Here is a 16,186-nt window from a genome sequence, read left to right as displayed (position 1 = left end):
CTTTTCAATGGTGCTGCAAGCGGTGGTGGATCACAAGGGATGTTTCACCAACATCCACGTGGGATGGCCAGGGAGGGTTCATGACACTCGCGTATTCAGAAACACTACTCCTGTTTAAACGGCTGCAGCAAGGGAATTACTTCCCAGACCAGAAAATAACAGTTGGGGATGTTGAAATGCCTGTCGTTATCGTGGGGGACCCAGCCTACCCCTTGATGCCATGTCTCATGAAGCCATACACAGGCAGCCTGGACAGTGGTCAGGATCTGTTCAATTACAGGCTGAGCAAGTGCAGAATGGTGGTGGAATGTGCATTTGGCCATTTAAAGGTGCGCTGGCGCACATTACTGGCTCGCTCAGACCTCAGCCAAACCAATGTCCCCTATGTTATTGCTGCTTGCTGTATTCTCCACAATCTCTGTGAGAGTAAGGGTGAGACCTTTATGGCGGGGTGGGAGGCTGAGGCAAATCACCTGGACGCTGATTACGCGCATCCAGACACCAGGGAGATTAGAAGAGCACACCAGGAAGCGGTGCGCATCAGAGAAGCTTTGAAAACGAGCTTCATCAATGGCCAGGGTACAGTGTGACTGCTGTGTTTGTTGATGAACACCCACCCCCCCCTTGATTGACTCATTCCCTGTAAGCAACTCACCCTCCCCCTTCGAGTACAGCTTACTTATGCAAATAAAGGCACTATATTTTAAAAATCATGATTTATTTATTAATTCATTAATTCATTATAAAAAGAGGGAGAGAAGTAAGGGTGTGGTTTGGGAGGAGGATAGGAGGGATGGAGAAGGGCAGTAAAAAAATTTCACATTAATGACATCCTTCTGGTTGGGCTGTCCACAGGGGTGGAGTGGGCGGGTGCACGAAGCCTCCCCCCACGCATTCTTACACGTCTGGGTGAGGAGGATGTGGAACATGGTGAGGGTGGTTATACAGGGGCTGCAGTGGCACTCTGTGATCCTGCTGCCGTTCCTGAAGCTCCATCAGACGCCGGAGCATGTCAGTTTGATCACGCAGCAGCCCCAGAGTTGCATCCCGCCACTGCTGATCTTCCTGCCGCCACCGCTGATTTTCCTGCCAGTCTTCCTGCCGCCACCTCTCATCTCGGGTGTCTCTCCTGTCCTCGCGTTCACTGGCATCTTTCCTGTAATTTGATACCACGTCCTTCCACTCATTCAGATGAGCTCTTTCCTTGCGTGTAACTTCCATAATATCCGAGAACATTTCATCGCGCGTCTTCTTTTTCCTCCGCCTTATCTGGGCTAGCCTTTGGGATGGAGTAGGGAGGCTTGAAAAATTTGCAGCTGCATGAGGGAGAGAAGTATTTAAAAAGATACATTTTACAGAACAATGGTTATACTCTTTCACAGTGAACAGCACTATTCACCTTACATAGCACATGTGATTTCCCTACAAGGTCGCATTTTTCATCTTAATACTGAGTGCCTGCAGCTCTGGGGTTACAGATCTCACAGACACAGGCCCGGGCATCAGAATTCAGCTTGCATGCGGCCATAGTAAGCCACTGTCTTTCGGCTTCTGCAGTGATTTACCCGTCCCCCCAACGCATGGCTAATACCATGCTAGCTCCCTGCTAATCAACACCCTTCCCCCACCCCCACTGCCTGTCTGGTAGCTTGGGGAAGATCCCCGCTGACCAAACACGAAAAAGATCATCAGCATTTCACTGCCTTGCCCAGAAACCTTCTGCAAAGGCTTCTGGAGTACCTCCCAGGAGCACTTCATCGAGATGTCCCTGGAGGATTTCCGCTCAATCCCCAGACATGTTAACAAACTTTTCTAATTAACTATACTGTCAGCGAATGCATCCCAAGTCCTCAGGGCAAATCAATCTTTGATATTTGCAAAGGTACACTCACCAGAGGTCCCTTCCATAGCTTCATTGTCTGGGGTAGTGGGTTGGGAGGGTAATTCCGTCAGGGTGAGAAAAAGCTTCTGGCTGTTGGGGCTCACGGAGTGCTGTGTGCTCTCTGCAAGGTCGTCCTCCTCACCTTCTTCATCGTCATCTTCCCTGTCCGCATAATCCTCAGCCATGGCAGAGATTACAACCCCCACCTCAGAATCCACGGACAGGGGTGGGGTACTTGTGGCACAGCCCCCTAAAATTGCATGCAGCTCAGCGTAGAAGCGGCATGTTTTTGGCCCTGCCCCGGACCTTCCATTTGCTTCTTTGGTTTTCTGGTAGGCTTGTCTGAGCTCCTTGACTTTCACTCTGCACTGCAGTGAGTCCCTGGTGTGGCCTTTATCCGTCATAGACCTTGCAATTCTTTCAAATATTTTTTCATTTCGTCTTTTTGAACGCAGTTCTGTTAGCACTGAATCCTCTCCCCAGATAGCGATCAGATCCAGTACCTCCCGTGCAGTCCATGCTGGGGCTCTTTTTCGATTCTCAGGAGACTGCATTGTTACCTGTGCAGATGAGCTGTGCGTGGTCACCTGTGCTGATGAGCTCTCCACGCTGGGGAAGCAGGAAATGAATTTCAAAAGTTCGTGGGGCTTTTCCTGTTTATCTGGCCAGTGCATCAGAGTTCAGAATGCTGTCCAGAGCGGTCACAGTGGTGCACTGTGGGATACCGCCCGGAGGCCAATGCCGTCAATTTGCGGCCACACTAACCCTATTCTGATATGTTAATCCCGATATTAGCGCTACTCCTCTCGTCGGGGAGGAGTACAGAAACCAATTTAAAGAGCCATTAAAATCGATATAAGGGGCCTCTTAGTGTGGACGGGTGTGGTGTTAAATCGGTTTAACGCTCCTAAAACCGGTTTAAACGCGTAGTATAGACCAGGCCTGACAAACAGAAGCTAGGGACACCATTCCTTACCCATCCTGGCTAATAGGCATTGATGGACTTAACCTCCATGCATTTATCTGTTTCCTAGAGACTGGCTCCATGGGGTCCCTCACAAACTGGAGACGGTTACTGTGGGTTTGTCTTTAGTATACCTTATGTACATACTCCACGAACTGAGCATTTGAGCTTGTTCCAGAATCTGGGATGAGCCTATGTTGTGAAAACTGAAATGCTCAAAATAGCACATGCATGTGAATGGACATAGGGTGTTAAAATTACATTACCCCTCAGGGGGTCACGAGGTTATTACTGGGGGCTGCAAGCTGTCAGCCTCCACCTCAAACCCTGCTTTGCCTCCAGCATTTATAATAGTGTTAAATATATAAAAAAGTGTTTTCAGTTTATATGGGGGGGGTCACACTCACAGGTTTACTATGTGAAAGGGGTCACCAGTACAAAAGTTTGAGAACCACTGAATTAACATCTCTGGAGCCTCAAGAAATGTAGGGGGTGGGTCTCCCTTGGTAGGGTTGGGAAGGGGGTAGGTGGTGTAGGATATTGCTCTTATCATATGATCCCTCCCCCAGTGGCTAATTTTAAATTAAGCTACCCTCCCCTGACATGAATCTCCCTATGGCACTGAAATAAAATATAGACTATAATTTGGCATTTGAGAAGTGAAAGGGACGGTAGCCCTAATGGAAAAACTAATAGCTTGGCTCTTCTGCAAGCCTCAAACTGCTGAATGAGCTTTAGGGTAGGGAAGGCTGTGCCTCCCAAACAACCTGGCCCTGCCCCCTATCTGATCCCCACCCACTTCCTGCCCCCCAACTGCCTGCCCCCTCAGAATCCCCGATCCATCCTGCTCCTTGCCCCTTCACCGTTCTCTAGAGACCCTCCATTACCATCCCAGGACCCCACCCCTGCTCCCTGTCCCCTGACTGCCCCGACCCCTATTCACCCCCCCCACCCCCCGCTGAGTCATGACAGACCCCTGGAACGCCCACAATCCAACCCTCCCGTTCCCTGTCCCCTGACCGCCCCCCCCACAACCTCTGCCCCCTCCATGTCCCCAGGACTCCCTGCCCCTTAGCCAACCCCCCCCCAGCCCTGGCCCCTTACCCCGGGCTCCCCTCTAACCCGGCGCCTCAGCGCATCCAGGAGCTTCGCTTAACAGCTGCAGTGTGTCTCCAGCGGGGCCTGAGCTCTGTCCCGCTCAGAGCCGCGTGGTCAGGGGGTGGGGCCCAAGCTCCTCCCTGCTCGGAGCCATGTGGTCAGGGGGCGGGGCCCGAGCGCCTCCCTGCTCGGAGCCGCGTGGTCAGGGGGCGGGGCCCGAGCTCCTCCCTGCTCGGAGCCGCGTGGTCAGGGGGGGGGGCCGGAGCTCCTCCTGCTCGGAGCCATGTGGTCAGGGGTGGGGCCCGAGCTCCTCCTGCTCGGGCCGCGTGGTCAGGGGCGCGCCCGAGCTCCTCCTGCTCGGAGCCGCGTGGTCAGGGGGCGCGGCCTGAGCTCCTCCCTGCTCGGAGCCATGTGGTCAGGGGGTGGGGCCTGAGCTCCTCCCTGCTCGGAGCCGCGTGGTCAGGGGGTGGGGCCCGAGCTCCTCCCTGCTCGGAGCCGCGTGGTCAGGGGGCGGGGCCCGAGCGCCTCCCTGCTCGGAGCCGCGTGGTCAGGGGGCGGGGCCCGAGCGCCTCCCTGCTCGGAGCCGCGTGGTCAGGGGGCGGGGCCCGAGCTCCTCCCTGCTCGGAGCCGCGTGGTCAGGGGGTGGGGCCCGAGCTCCTCCCTGCTCGGAGCCATGTGGTCAGGGGGTGGGGCCTGAGCTCCTCCCTGCTCGGAGCCATGTGGTCAGGGGGCGGGGCTGGGAGTTCCACGCTAAGCTCAGCTCCTTCTGCTCAGCCTGGAGCTCACAGCCCCACCCCCTCACCACACGGCTCTGAGTGGGGCTGGGCTCAGGGGCCCCGCCAGAGCCACACTGCAGCTGTCTGGGATGCTGCTGGGTGGGCTGAGGCTCTGGGAGACGGGGCCGGGGAGGGAGCCTCAGCCATGCTTGTGGGGGCCCCTGCGGAGCCCGGGGTCTGGGGCAAATTGCCCCACTTGCCCGCCCCCCGGGCGGCCCTGTTCAGAAGAGATAGGGTTTGTGTTGGGTGTTGCTGTACCCAGCAAAACTACAGACAAGACAGCAGGGATGTTCACATTTTGTAATGTGTCTCTGGTAGGAAAATTCTGTTCCCGTGCCTGGGTAGCCAGTGCCAAAGAGGAAGAAACCATTGTTCTTCCTCCTTTGTGAGGAGTAGGAAGAAGATGGCTTTTACCCCTTACCACTTTCATGTCCCTATCCTTCTCATAACGGTCACCTTTATAATAGTATAGAATGCTTTGTAAAACATCGTACTTCTTAAAAGATTGAGAACAGAGCATACTGATCTGAAAATATATGCACTTTGTGAATGTGTTGGACATGATAGAATTCTAGGTAAGATAAACTCAAACCTGATTGTGTGTATAGATGTATGTGCATGCATTACAGCTGTGAATGAATGCAGCAGTTGGGGCTTGGTGAGAGCAGCTACAATTGTGGAGGATGTACATATAGTAGTTTGCTGAGGGCAGCAGATGCTTATACTTGACCTGTAATGTAGTAAGGGGAATCTTCACTTGGTTCTATCCCCTGGTGTATATCACATTTGTTTTTTGGTTAGGGTTTTGTACTGTTTTGTCCACATAAGCAAACCATATTTACATAAGTGGAGCAATATGCTTAGAGTCACAGTGCACTGAAGATGTCATATAAATATTAAGAGCCTAGTAGAGATCAATGGTGGCGGTAGAATTTACCTAATAATTGACTGATCTACACATGCAGACAAAAGCAAAACTGTGACATTTAGTGGTGTTCGGTGAGATGAGTCTTGAGTTTAAAAGATTTACACGCTCTGAACTATCTCTGCAGTTCTCCATATACAAGTTATTTGCCTGGGAGACTAAATTGACATCAGAGTTCAGTTCAGCGCTACAATAGAAAGTTACTTTTGTGAACTCAGCAGTATGATGAACAGCCTTTCCTAGGGATTTGTGAGACAATCCTCTGCTTTGTAGTCTCTCTGTGTGTCTTTTTTGTTTTGCTTTTTTGGGGTGAGCAGTTGGGAGTCAGTCTAACTATAATTATGATCAGTGGCTCAGTACAGTACGTGGTTTACAGCAATATGCAGAACTTTTACCCTGATGACTATTTTTGTTGGTTTGTCTAGAAACGAGAAGGAAAAATATCTTCACCGTGTCTTCTTTAAAGTGATCTCCAATATTAGACTGATAATCTCTGTTGCCAGTAACAACAGTCTTGTTGGGTAAGCATTCATGTTACAGATGCATCCAAAGAATAAGCTTGCAGGATCTTTAAGGTGCAAGAAATATCTAATGTATAATGTCTTAGAGCATGTCTGCACAGTGAAAGCTGTGTACAGCTAGCCTGTTTGAGCTAGCTTGAATCTAGCACAGAGTACAGTAGCTTCAGTGCAGGTCATACAAGCCTGGCATGGATTCTGGGTGCATATTCAACTGTCTAGCCCACTCTGGAGTCCATGCTGCGCTGTCTTTGCTGCTATCATTACCTGTGCTACCTGGATTCAAGCTAGCTTGGGTAGGGTAGCCCATGCGCAGCTTCTACTGCATAGACGTACTCTCTCAAATGGCTGCTATGAATAAATAAGGCACTTACACAATTAAATATCATTACACTTATTTTTAGACATTTTTATTAAATGTTACTTATGTAACTGTAAATAAACATGGTACTTTAAAAAGATAGATTAAAATAATCCCTGCACCAAAGATGACACTAAAGAACATGGACAAGAAAAAGATAAGACGTGATATTGGTCAGTGATTCTGGAAAGGGTAGATTATGGAGAGATTTGGGGAAGAGGAGAAGGCAGAGGGGGTATTTCTGGGCTTTTGAGGAGAAATTTGCAAAGGGAGAATTCTTGCGAAACAAGAAATTTGAGGTAGTTTTATGCATAGGAAGCAATGTGATAGAAGATACAAAACTGGAAGTGCAAAGAAGAGTAAGCCAGCAGTATGAGAAGAGTTGAGAGGAAGGTATGTTGTAAGGTCTCTGGGGGAAGAGATGTGTCAGTTCTGCTTCCTGTGATGAAGAACCTAGCATGCTTCCAGGTGCTCAAAAATCAATATTGGATATGAGGAACTGGGAGGAAAATTAAAGCAGAGATGTAGACGGAAGTGACGTTTTGTAGGACATTGAAGGAGGGGGCAGAGGTATGAGAGGAAACCAGTAAAGAGTAATTTGAGACAGGGTCAGAGTGATGGCAGAGAAATCACTTTCAGAAGTGGCACTCAGCATAGTCTAGAGAATTTTAATAAACTTTTCTCTTTGTATTTCAATTATTTTCTGAAAGCAAGGTGCATTCTCATTGGTTGATATAACCATTAAAACATGTTGATTTACAACGAAATAGAGCCTTTATACAAGATTTGGTATATCTTTTTCCTAAGTGGGCATGTGTACTATAACTATTACATAATTGCTTAAATGTAAGTTTTGCTGCTTTTTCCACTTCCAGTCAATTTCTCAACTTTGAATGAATTAGTCCAAAAGAAGAAAATGATCTTTCTGTACCTTCAGAAGAGGTTACTTCTGTAAATAGCTGGTTTAGCCATCTAACAAACTCTGGTTCCAGGTGCTTAGCTATTGATTTCCATTGGTTCAGGGGTGTGACTTTCTTTAAAACAACATCAGCAAACATGTACTACTTGAATGGTTGACCTCCAGTCCTGAAATGTATTATGATTGATGGATGATTATTAGATTGCCATGTCATAGCAGCATCTTCTGTAACAATGAGGCATCTATCCCGGTACTTTGGGTTGAGAATATTTAGAAAATGAGGTGGAGTATGTGCTTGATCCATCTGCTGCTTAACTGCCTGCAATTTAATGTTGTTGTTGGGTGACTCTTGAATGGTCTGGCAATTCTTTTGAAATTTCAGCAGCAACAGCAATAATCTTTCTGCAGTTTGTCCAAGGCTATGGAAATAGGTTTCAGTATATTCATTGTCCTCTTCTACATTTCTCTTTACTCCAGTGTTTGACTACTTTGGCTGTGATAATTTCATCTGTTTTGTCATGATTTTTTTCACAGCTTATCAGAATAGGCCAGTTCTTAATAAATAGCTCAAAACGGTCAGCCACTGAATTCCATCATACGTCTTTGGAAGAGAATTAGTTTGCATCTTCCTTTTCTATACAGTGAAGCAAAGTGGTTGTTACCAGAAGTATTTAGCAATTTCAGTATTTTTCTTTATTCATGGAGTTGTACTTAAGAGGTCTTTGTCTAAAATATGCATCAAATGAGCACTGTGCCCATATGTTGTAAGTTTCAGGTTTCCCTTTGTTACCTTATTCTAGATTTCTTCTCATCTTTGCTACATTTGCAGCTTTGTCTGTGACAAAGCTACATACTTGACACTTGAATTTTTGTTTAGTTTGTTACAGCTTTTACTGCAGCTACTTTTAAGTATTCTGTATGGGCATCTCCAGATATACACCTCTACCCCGATATAACGCGACCTGATATAACACGAATTTAGATATAACGCGGTAAAGCAGTGCTCAGGGGGCGGGGGGCTGCACACACTGGTGGATCAAAGCAAGTTCAGTATAACACGGTTTCACCTATAACGTGGAAAGATTTTTTATTTTGGCTCCCGAGGACAGCGTTATATCAGGGTGGAGGTGTATCAATTGTTTCTGTAAGATAGACAACCCCATCTTCTGCTGTTACACAAGCACTTATTATTGGATTGTTGTGTACATTGCTCTACCCATCAAGACTCCTATTAATAAATTTCCTATCATTGGGGGTTTTTGTACACTGTTCAATTTCCTTATCAGACACTGTATCCAGCAACCTTCCAGCAATGTCTACTTCACTGGGTGGAGTGTAATCTGGTTGTAATGACTGAATAATGTCCAAGAGGGGGAAGGAGGAGAAGCAGGAGTGGGATCACAGATGCGGGCAAGGCTCCTGCATGTGTCCTGTTCTTTCATTTTGAAAACGTGGTCATCCTGCCCAGGTGGGCTCTATGGATGATCCTGATGAGATAGCTGATGGTGTCTTCTGGAAGCAGAGGCCTGGTTCCAACAACTGTGATGAGTTTGCCAGACTGTTGCACCCAGTACACAGCCCCTAGATCCCCTACAGGATCAAGCTCTTAATACAGTGTATGATCTATAGTACTATATTTAGAAAATTTGACCTCTGAAGTTAGATGTTTTTTCCCTTATTATTTCTTTATATAGAAAAGCAGCCTTTAATTCAGTCTTTTGTTAGAGGCTTATGAATTCAGCATATTTATTTTTTATTTAAATGTTTTAAGAGCTGCTTATAAATTTAGGTCTTAGCATATTTTGTAGTAAATTCAGATTTTCTTTTTAAACAGGTTTGTTTTTTTTAAAGGAAATACTTTTTATAATTTAACTAACAGAATAAAAAACCTCCAATTTTAAATAAAATCAGATTCCTTTTCCTCCCCACCCAGAAATTTTTTTTTTGATTTTTATGTACCCCGGTTTGGATGTGTATTTGCACACTGCCTTTCTCCAGATGTGTAGAAATCTATCTATAGTCTAACATTTTAAATTAATATAGTTTGTGTGTGTATGATTCTCCTGCCTCATTCTGACTGGGTAAGAAGCATGTTTTAATGGAGCTAATCCCAGGACAGAACCTTGCAGTAAAAACAGTGATTAAATCTGCATTGGCAGACTGTAATTTACATACTAGTTATAAATGCACATCTAAATGAAGTGTGGGGAGGTACCAGCTCCTCTCCTGCCATCTCTTACATCTTCATTTTCCAGCTGGCAAATGTATGGGAGTAATTTTGCAACTCTGCTCTCATAGCATCATTGTGTTGGATTTTAAAATGAAGACTGTGATAAGTGTGAGTAAGATCACCTGCTCCTCATTACCTGTAATGATTAACCACCACATGGCTTCTTCAACTGTGGAGCCTTGTGGCATTGTAACACTTCGGTATGCGGAGATTAACAAATAATATGGTTGTACTAGCTGAATAGGTTACAAGTTGCATCAAGCAGAGTATAATGCAGTTAGCTAAGTAATGCTTACTAGTCTAATTAATATTCAGTGTACTGCTGACTTTCCCTCTTACATTCTTTTCAGGGCTGCCTTTGAAAATCTTCCACCAAGAATACTTGATCTTTGCCAGCATAGATTAAAAAAAGTTTGTTTGTGTTTTTGCAGGAGAAGTCATAATATCCACTTATCCCAATGAAAATGGCCTTTAGCAATTTGACATCAAAAGCTGCACTGCTTTATGATGGATGGATTAAACATGCTGGTGAGTCAATAAATCTTAATGTCCACTAACTTTAAGGCTTTTCAACAGATGTGGAGCTGTGTTAAGCATAATTTTGTATTGCTAACTTAAAATAGCATTGTCTTCCTCTAATGGCACCTAAGTTGTCAAGCTAAATGTTCACATGCCTAACTGTAAAGAAAAGTAGTATAATGTCATGCAGACTTTAGAGGTGTAACTTTTTTGCAATTACAAAAGTTGATTTGCTAAGGATTTAAAACTTCAGAAACTGTGTGTACAGAATGGCTCTCCTAAAAAGATCTCTACTATCAGCAGAATTGCACTTTACATTTTGAAATTGTACTGGGACAGTCTAAAACTTTAATTTTATTTAATTATAAATGGAGTTACATTTTCTTAGTTAACTGAATTAAAGTATTCTGTTACAAAGTGATGTATTTTGCTCTTCCTGGTACTAAAGTAGCAAGTGAAAGAAAATGTAAACTTTGATTTCTCGTTGTATGTTGAAAACTCCTGTAAGTGATTCACTGCATCAAGTTCCTGTTTTGAAAGGGAGTATTCATACTCTAACAAAGTTCAGGAATAAGTATATAAATCATTCTGTGGTTTACTGTGAAAGTTTTATAGTGCTGTATATCTGCTTAGTTCCTCTTCTGAACTTATATGTGTTGAATGTCCTGGCTTTTCATAATTCCATAGCTATGGAATTAGATGCAGGCAATGGAAAATACCATGGCTGTAAAGCATATGTTGCCTTGAACTGGACAAATATGGTGAAATCTGAACAGAAATTCACTGTAAATATGAATGGCTGAAAGATGCTGTACATCTGGGACTGGGACGAATGAGTTCAGATTAATACCATAGCTGAAAGCTTTTTCCCCATCATCAGTGGGAATTAGGCACAGCTGGTGCCAGGGGGCAAGTTAAAAGTGAATGGAGATGCTAGCCCAGAGGAAAGCTCTGATGGACCAGAGGAGGAGGATGAATCTCCAGAAGCAGATGAGGATGAGAACAAGGAGTTGATAAGGGCAATGTAGGCAGAGCAGCTGTAAGACTACAGACCTGGAGTGGGAGAAACTTCATTTGGAGCCAGGGGTGTCATAGTGAGGAGTTCTTCAGCCTAAAAATACACCATGAAGTGAAGATGCAAATACCGCACCAAGAGAACCTAATAGCCTGGTAAGCTAACATGGAAGCTTCTCATCTAACACTCTGACTTCTGCAATGTGAAGATAGCAGCCTTATGCAGGATTTTGGGTGGGTTAGTGGAGACCAGGGCCGGCTCCAGACCCCAGCGCGGTAAGCACGCGCGTGGGGCGGCCCTTTCCCGGGGGGGGCGGCAGATTGGGCCGGCGGACCTGCCGCAGTCATGCCTGCGGGAGGTCCACCGGAGCCCCGGGAGGACCGGACCTGCCGCAGGCATGACTGCAGAGGGGGCGCTCGTCCCGCGGCTCCAGTGGACCTCCCGCAGGCATGACTGCGGACGGTTCGCTGGTCCCGCGGCTCGGCTGGACCTCCCGCAGGCACGCCTGCGGCAGCTCAACCGGAGCCGCTGGACCTGCGAACCGTCCGGAGCTGCGGAAGGTCCAGCTGAGCTGCGCGACCAGCGGACCCTCTGCAGTCATGCCCACGGGAGGTCCGCTGTTCCCGCGGCTCCGGGGCGCCTCCGGCGCATGACTGCTTGGGGCGGCCAAAAAGGTAGAGCCGCCCCTGGTGGAGACTTCTAATTCTCTTTTGAGTAGTAAGGTTTTAAGAGTGTATACGGTTTGTCAGGTTCTGATTGTGTGTATTAAAATTTAAAACTGCTTTTTTAGGAAACAAGACCAAATAAAATACTTGAGCTCTTTAACAAGTGGTTGTGTGGGTCCCAGAAGGAAATGACAGAGACAAGGTCTCCATGCTAATGTTGTATGCTGCTTGTGTTAGGGTTTTGTTCTGCTGCCCATCACTGGAATAGAGGTACACTAAGGAGTTAATTGATCCCAGGAGGAGTTGCATTTAATTGAGGTGCTATTTTTGACCCATAAACACATTACATAGTTGGGTTTTGGACAGATGACCTGAAAGCCACTTCTCTCCTTGTGCAGCATCATAGAAGCTAGGATCAGATAAGTGCTCAAGATAACAGCTCTTTGGTTAAAATGGAATGGATCTGGTGGCAGGGCACTCTTGCTGAAGAATCCTTGACTGGAACTTGAGTTGCTCACCCCATAGCCTGCCAGAGCTTGGATATGGTGTCTTGCATCATGATGTGATGAAGACATTTGTTCTTCCCGGCAGGGGCAGAGGGATTATTGGGAAGGAGCTGGTGGAGTGGGTGGAAGGGAGTGGCTTGTTGTGAGGGTGTGGTGATGCTCTTACAGTTCTGATTACTTGCCGTGTGTGTGTGTGTGTGTGTGTGTGTGTGTGTGTGTGTGTGTGTGTGTGTGTGTTTATAGTTCCTAGAGCACTTGACTAATGCTTTGTAAATGTGAGCAAATAAATTGGAGAATTGAGCAGTTCTTTTAAAACATTGCAACAGTAAGTTGACGATCTGGATTCGTGACTCCACCCCAGTAATATGACAGCAAGCCACAAAAGCAGCAGAATACTAATTCAAAAGCCACGTTGGTATTGTTAAAAAACCTAACAACCCGCCCCAAAAGGTAATTGGTAAAAGCAGGGGTCCAAAACAACTAACCAAGTCACTACACTTCCTAGTGAAGAAGAAATAGTCAAGCCTTCCAGATCCCCATGATGATCCAGAATTTAAAAAAGATGATGTCACTGTCAAAAGCTTGAATGTAGCTCCAGCCGATGTCAATGAGGGAAACGGGGCTTGTATGGAGCAACTCTAGACACAGCACGTAACATCCTTGTAAGCTACCTGGGGAGGGATTCACAGAATTTTCTCCATATGGATAATTTTAATGTGAATTCTCCGTTTACCGTGCAGACTCAGCTCTGGGCCCACCAATCCCTGCACAAAACCAGATATTTCTGAGAGAGGGGTGGGGACAACTTTCAGGAATTGCAAGATTTAACAGGCACTATGTTATGGCTCTACAAGTGGTAGGTAGTGGATCAAATCATCTGGTTAAAACTTCCAGGTTTAAAGCCATTCTCCAAACTAGTAAACCAAGTATGATTAAACACAAGAAGGGACAAAGTTCTTAAAAATAGGGGCTTTTCCCAATTTGAAGTTCTTTAAGAATGGTCACATTTTCCCAGAAGAGTTTAATTTCACTCATACGCAGCCTGGATCAGTTGCTTGCAAGACCTCTTCCTTTTTTTGCTTGTGAACTACATTGTCTTGTGACAATGCATACTTTCCATGGGGTGGAGATTGATGCAAGTGGGGGGCGTCAGATCCAATCTAGGACATGTGTCTGAATGGATGTTGAAGGAGTATGATGATATGACACACACTTTTCTCAGCGTGAAAACTCTGCTTCCAAAGTTTTTGTCAAAACTTGGGCTCCAATTGACAACATCCAATAACTGGAGTTTTCATACCAAAGACATCCAGCAAACAACCTTGAAAGTCACTCCATAGCCAGATTAATTGCCACTAACCAAAACCTTTGCTGGGAAGACTCAGTCGCACCAATAGTGGGCATCAGAAATGTCTTAGAAGGAACGCTACAAATATCATATGTGCAGCGGACCTAACTCTCAGTGCCAGATGAGTTTAAGGGGTAACTTGAATGAAACAAACTCCATAGACCAAGGGGGAGAGGGAGTGTGAACTCTGCTTACCATCTATGGATGAATAAATCTGCAAAGTGTACCTGTTAATAGATTTCTGTTGGTTTTTATCTTGGCGAGGGAGGAGTATGTGAAGGATGACTCTATCTGGGCAAATAACTTTAGAATTACATATGAGTCTGTTAGGCAAGGTTTGCTTAGCCAGCATGCCCAGAATTTTCTTCAAGGTGTGGACAGAGAATTGCCTGACAACGCATATGAGATTGGAAGTGGGGAATTAGGCAATATCCTTTAATGACTATTTGTACTAGTGTGTGGGACAGAACAGCCAGTTGTACCTGAGGATGATGTGGTGTGCCATAAAGGCGAGCACATGTGTAAACTTTAATTGTAAGACTTTTGTGCCTGGTTAGTGGTGCAATTTATAGTATTAGTGTAGTTGAGTTAATATTAACATTTTTCTCTACATTGCCAATAAAATGTCCTTTTTTAATGTGAGTTGAATGTGAAGACTTAAACTGTGAATAAATCACTGCCAGGTGATGAATGGAAAGAAACTGACCTCTGGTCTCCAGAGATTATGTGGTCAAGGGCAGCAGTGGCTTTAATCACTTACCTTGAGTGGTATTCCAAAGAATCTGGCAAGGACCAATGTTGGTTTATGAAGAGGCTAACAACCCTGGAGCTACTAAATCTTGTTAAAGCAAGTTATAAAAACCCGAAGCTAATAGTGATTCTAAAACCTGAGCAGTGAAAGCAGAAACAATTTAAGAAAAGAATTTAATCAAGAATTTAACAAAAGAATATCCTTGATGTTAAGTTAATGTAGATGTAAAAAGCATTATAACCTGTGGATTTTTTTTTCTCTTCTAGATCCAAGAGTGGAAGGCTTCCTACTCATGTCTTCACCTGTGCCACAGACTATTATCATTGGAGCCTATATTTATTTTGTCACTTCTTTGGGACCAAAACTCATGGAAAACCGAAAACCTTTTGAACTCAGGCAGATAATGGCATTTTACAATTTTGGTGTGGTAGCCCTTTCAGTGTATATGACTTATGAAGTAAGTATTTCTCTATAATTACTTGTTTAACCTTTTTCTTCCGCTAGCTCAGCTACTATTATGTAATTTTTTGGATACCGCAATTGTGACAATTAGCATAATAGATGAGAGAGAACCTCCTCAAGAAAAATCATTTGGCATTTTTCTTAGGACAAAGTATAGAAATTTAACAATGACTGTAAATGAAAGTTAAACACACAGTCAAGAGGGTGATTGCATATTTTATATTAGACCATAATAGAACACTTCAAAACAGTGGTCCTCAAACTTTTTTGTACTGGTGACCTCTTTTACATAGCAAGCCACTGAATGCAACCCCCACCCCTTTATAAATTAAAAACACCTTTTTAAAATATATTTAATGCCAATATAAATGCTGGAGGCAAAGCAGGGTTTGGAGTGGAGGCTGACATCTCACGACCCTCCCTGTAATAACCTTGTGACCCCTGAGGGGTCCCAACCCCCCAGTTTGAGAACCCTTGATTTAAAACCTGGAAAGTATTTAGATTTTTAGTTTTTGAACTTCTTTGGGTGAGGAAGGTAGAACTAGACTGGCAGGTTGCATGCTTTGTTTATAGTCTTACTTTTTGTGGCTGTCACATGATAGAATAAGTTGAGATTTTCCACACTGCACAGGGAATGTTTAAGTTCAAGATCCTCTTCAATTAGTTTTTGGTTTTCAAATTGCACAATCACACTTTCCTAATGTTGTAAATTATCCTTTTATTTACAAAATTTAGTCTAGGGTCTCAATCCATATAAAACAAGGTTTTTAGAATAATCAATAAAACCTTTCCTAGAGGAGTTCTGGGGTGTTTGACCTGTGGCTCAGCAAAAAGCTAGGCTTTTTAGGAGAAAAGAAAATTTTTATTAGACCGTGATTAAGTGAGATGCACTGGGTTTAATGACCGAGAAAATACATTTCTATATGTGCATGATGTGCACCTACAAATAGTCATTTAGAGTTAACTCTCTCACACTTAAAGAAATGCCAGTTTAAAGAGACTAAACTGGGACAGTAAACCAGTGTGGCTACTCAGCAATACTACAAGCAGCTGCCTGATAGTTTTCTACAACTGGCCAGCTGAAACAATACTATTGTGGTAGCTATTTTCATCTTTGGCATACTGGTTATGGAATTTTTCAGATACTGCTGCCAAATTGGCTGTACTTCAGTTAACCCAGTTCCCATAACCGTCATGATGTGTTAGACTGAGTTTTTGCTTTTAAAAACAGTGCTCCAAAGTCTTTA

At 44.7% G+C, this 16,186-nt stretch overlaps 1 protein-coding gene across 6 annotated transcripts in view; it reads left to right on the top strand.

Annotated features, from left to right (window-relative positions):
- ELOVL7 (ELOVL fatty acid elongase 7) overlaps nucleotides 1-16,186 on the top strand; it is a 61,245-nt gene that overhangs the window by 32,268 nt on the left and 12,791 nt on the right. For 4 of the 6 annotated variants that reach the window (XM_039544606.1, XM_039544608.1, XM_039544607.1 and 1 more), the window contains 2 exons: nucleotides 10,105-10,201; nucleotides 14,744-14,934. In XM_039544606.1, coding sequence (XP_039400540.1) covers nucleotides 10,132-10,201; nucleotides 14,744-14,934 — 261 coding nt within the window. In that variant the 5' untranslated portion in view covers nucleotides 10,105-10,131. Of the gene's footprint in view, nucleotides 1-6,070; nucleotides 6,167-10,102; nucleotides 10,202-14,743; nucleotides 14,935-16,186 lie in introns of all 6 variants that reach the window. The other 2 variants (XM_039544609.1, XM_039544604.1) reach the window with 2 other exon arrangements.

Source organism: Mauremys reevesii, linkage group 6, assembly GCF_016161935.1.
Source record: "Mauremys reevesii isolate NIE-2019 linkage group 6, ASM1616193v1, whole genome shotgun sequence".
Taxonomy (NCBI): domain Eukaryota; kingdom Metazoa; phylum Chordata; order Testudines; family Geoemydidae; genus Mauremys; species Mauremys reevesii.
This window is presented reverse-complemented; position numbering and strand designations above follow the sequence as displayed.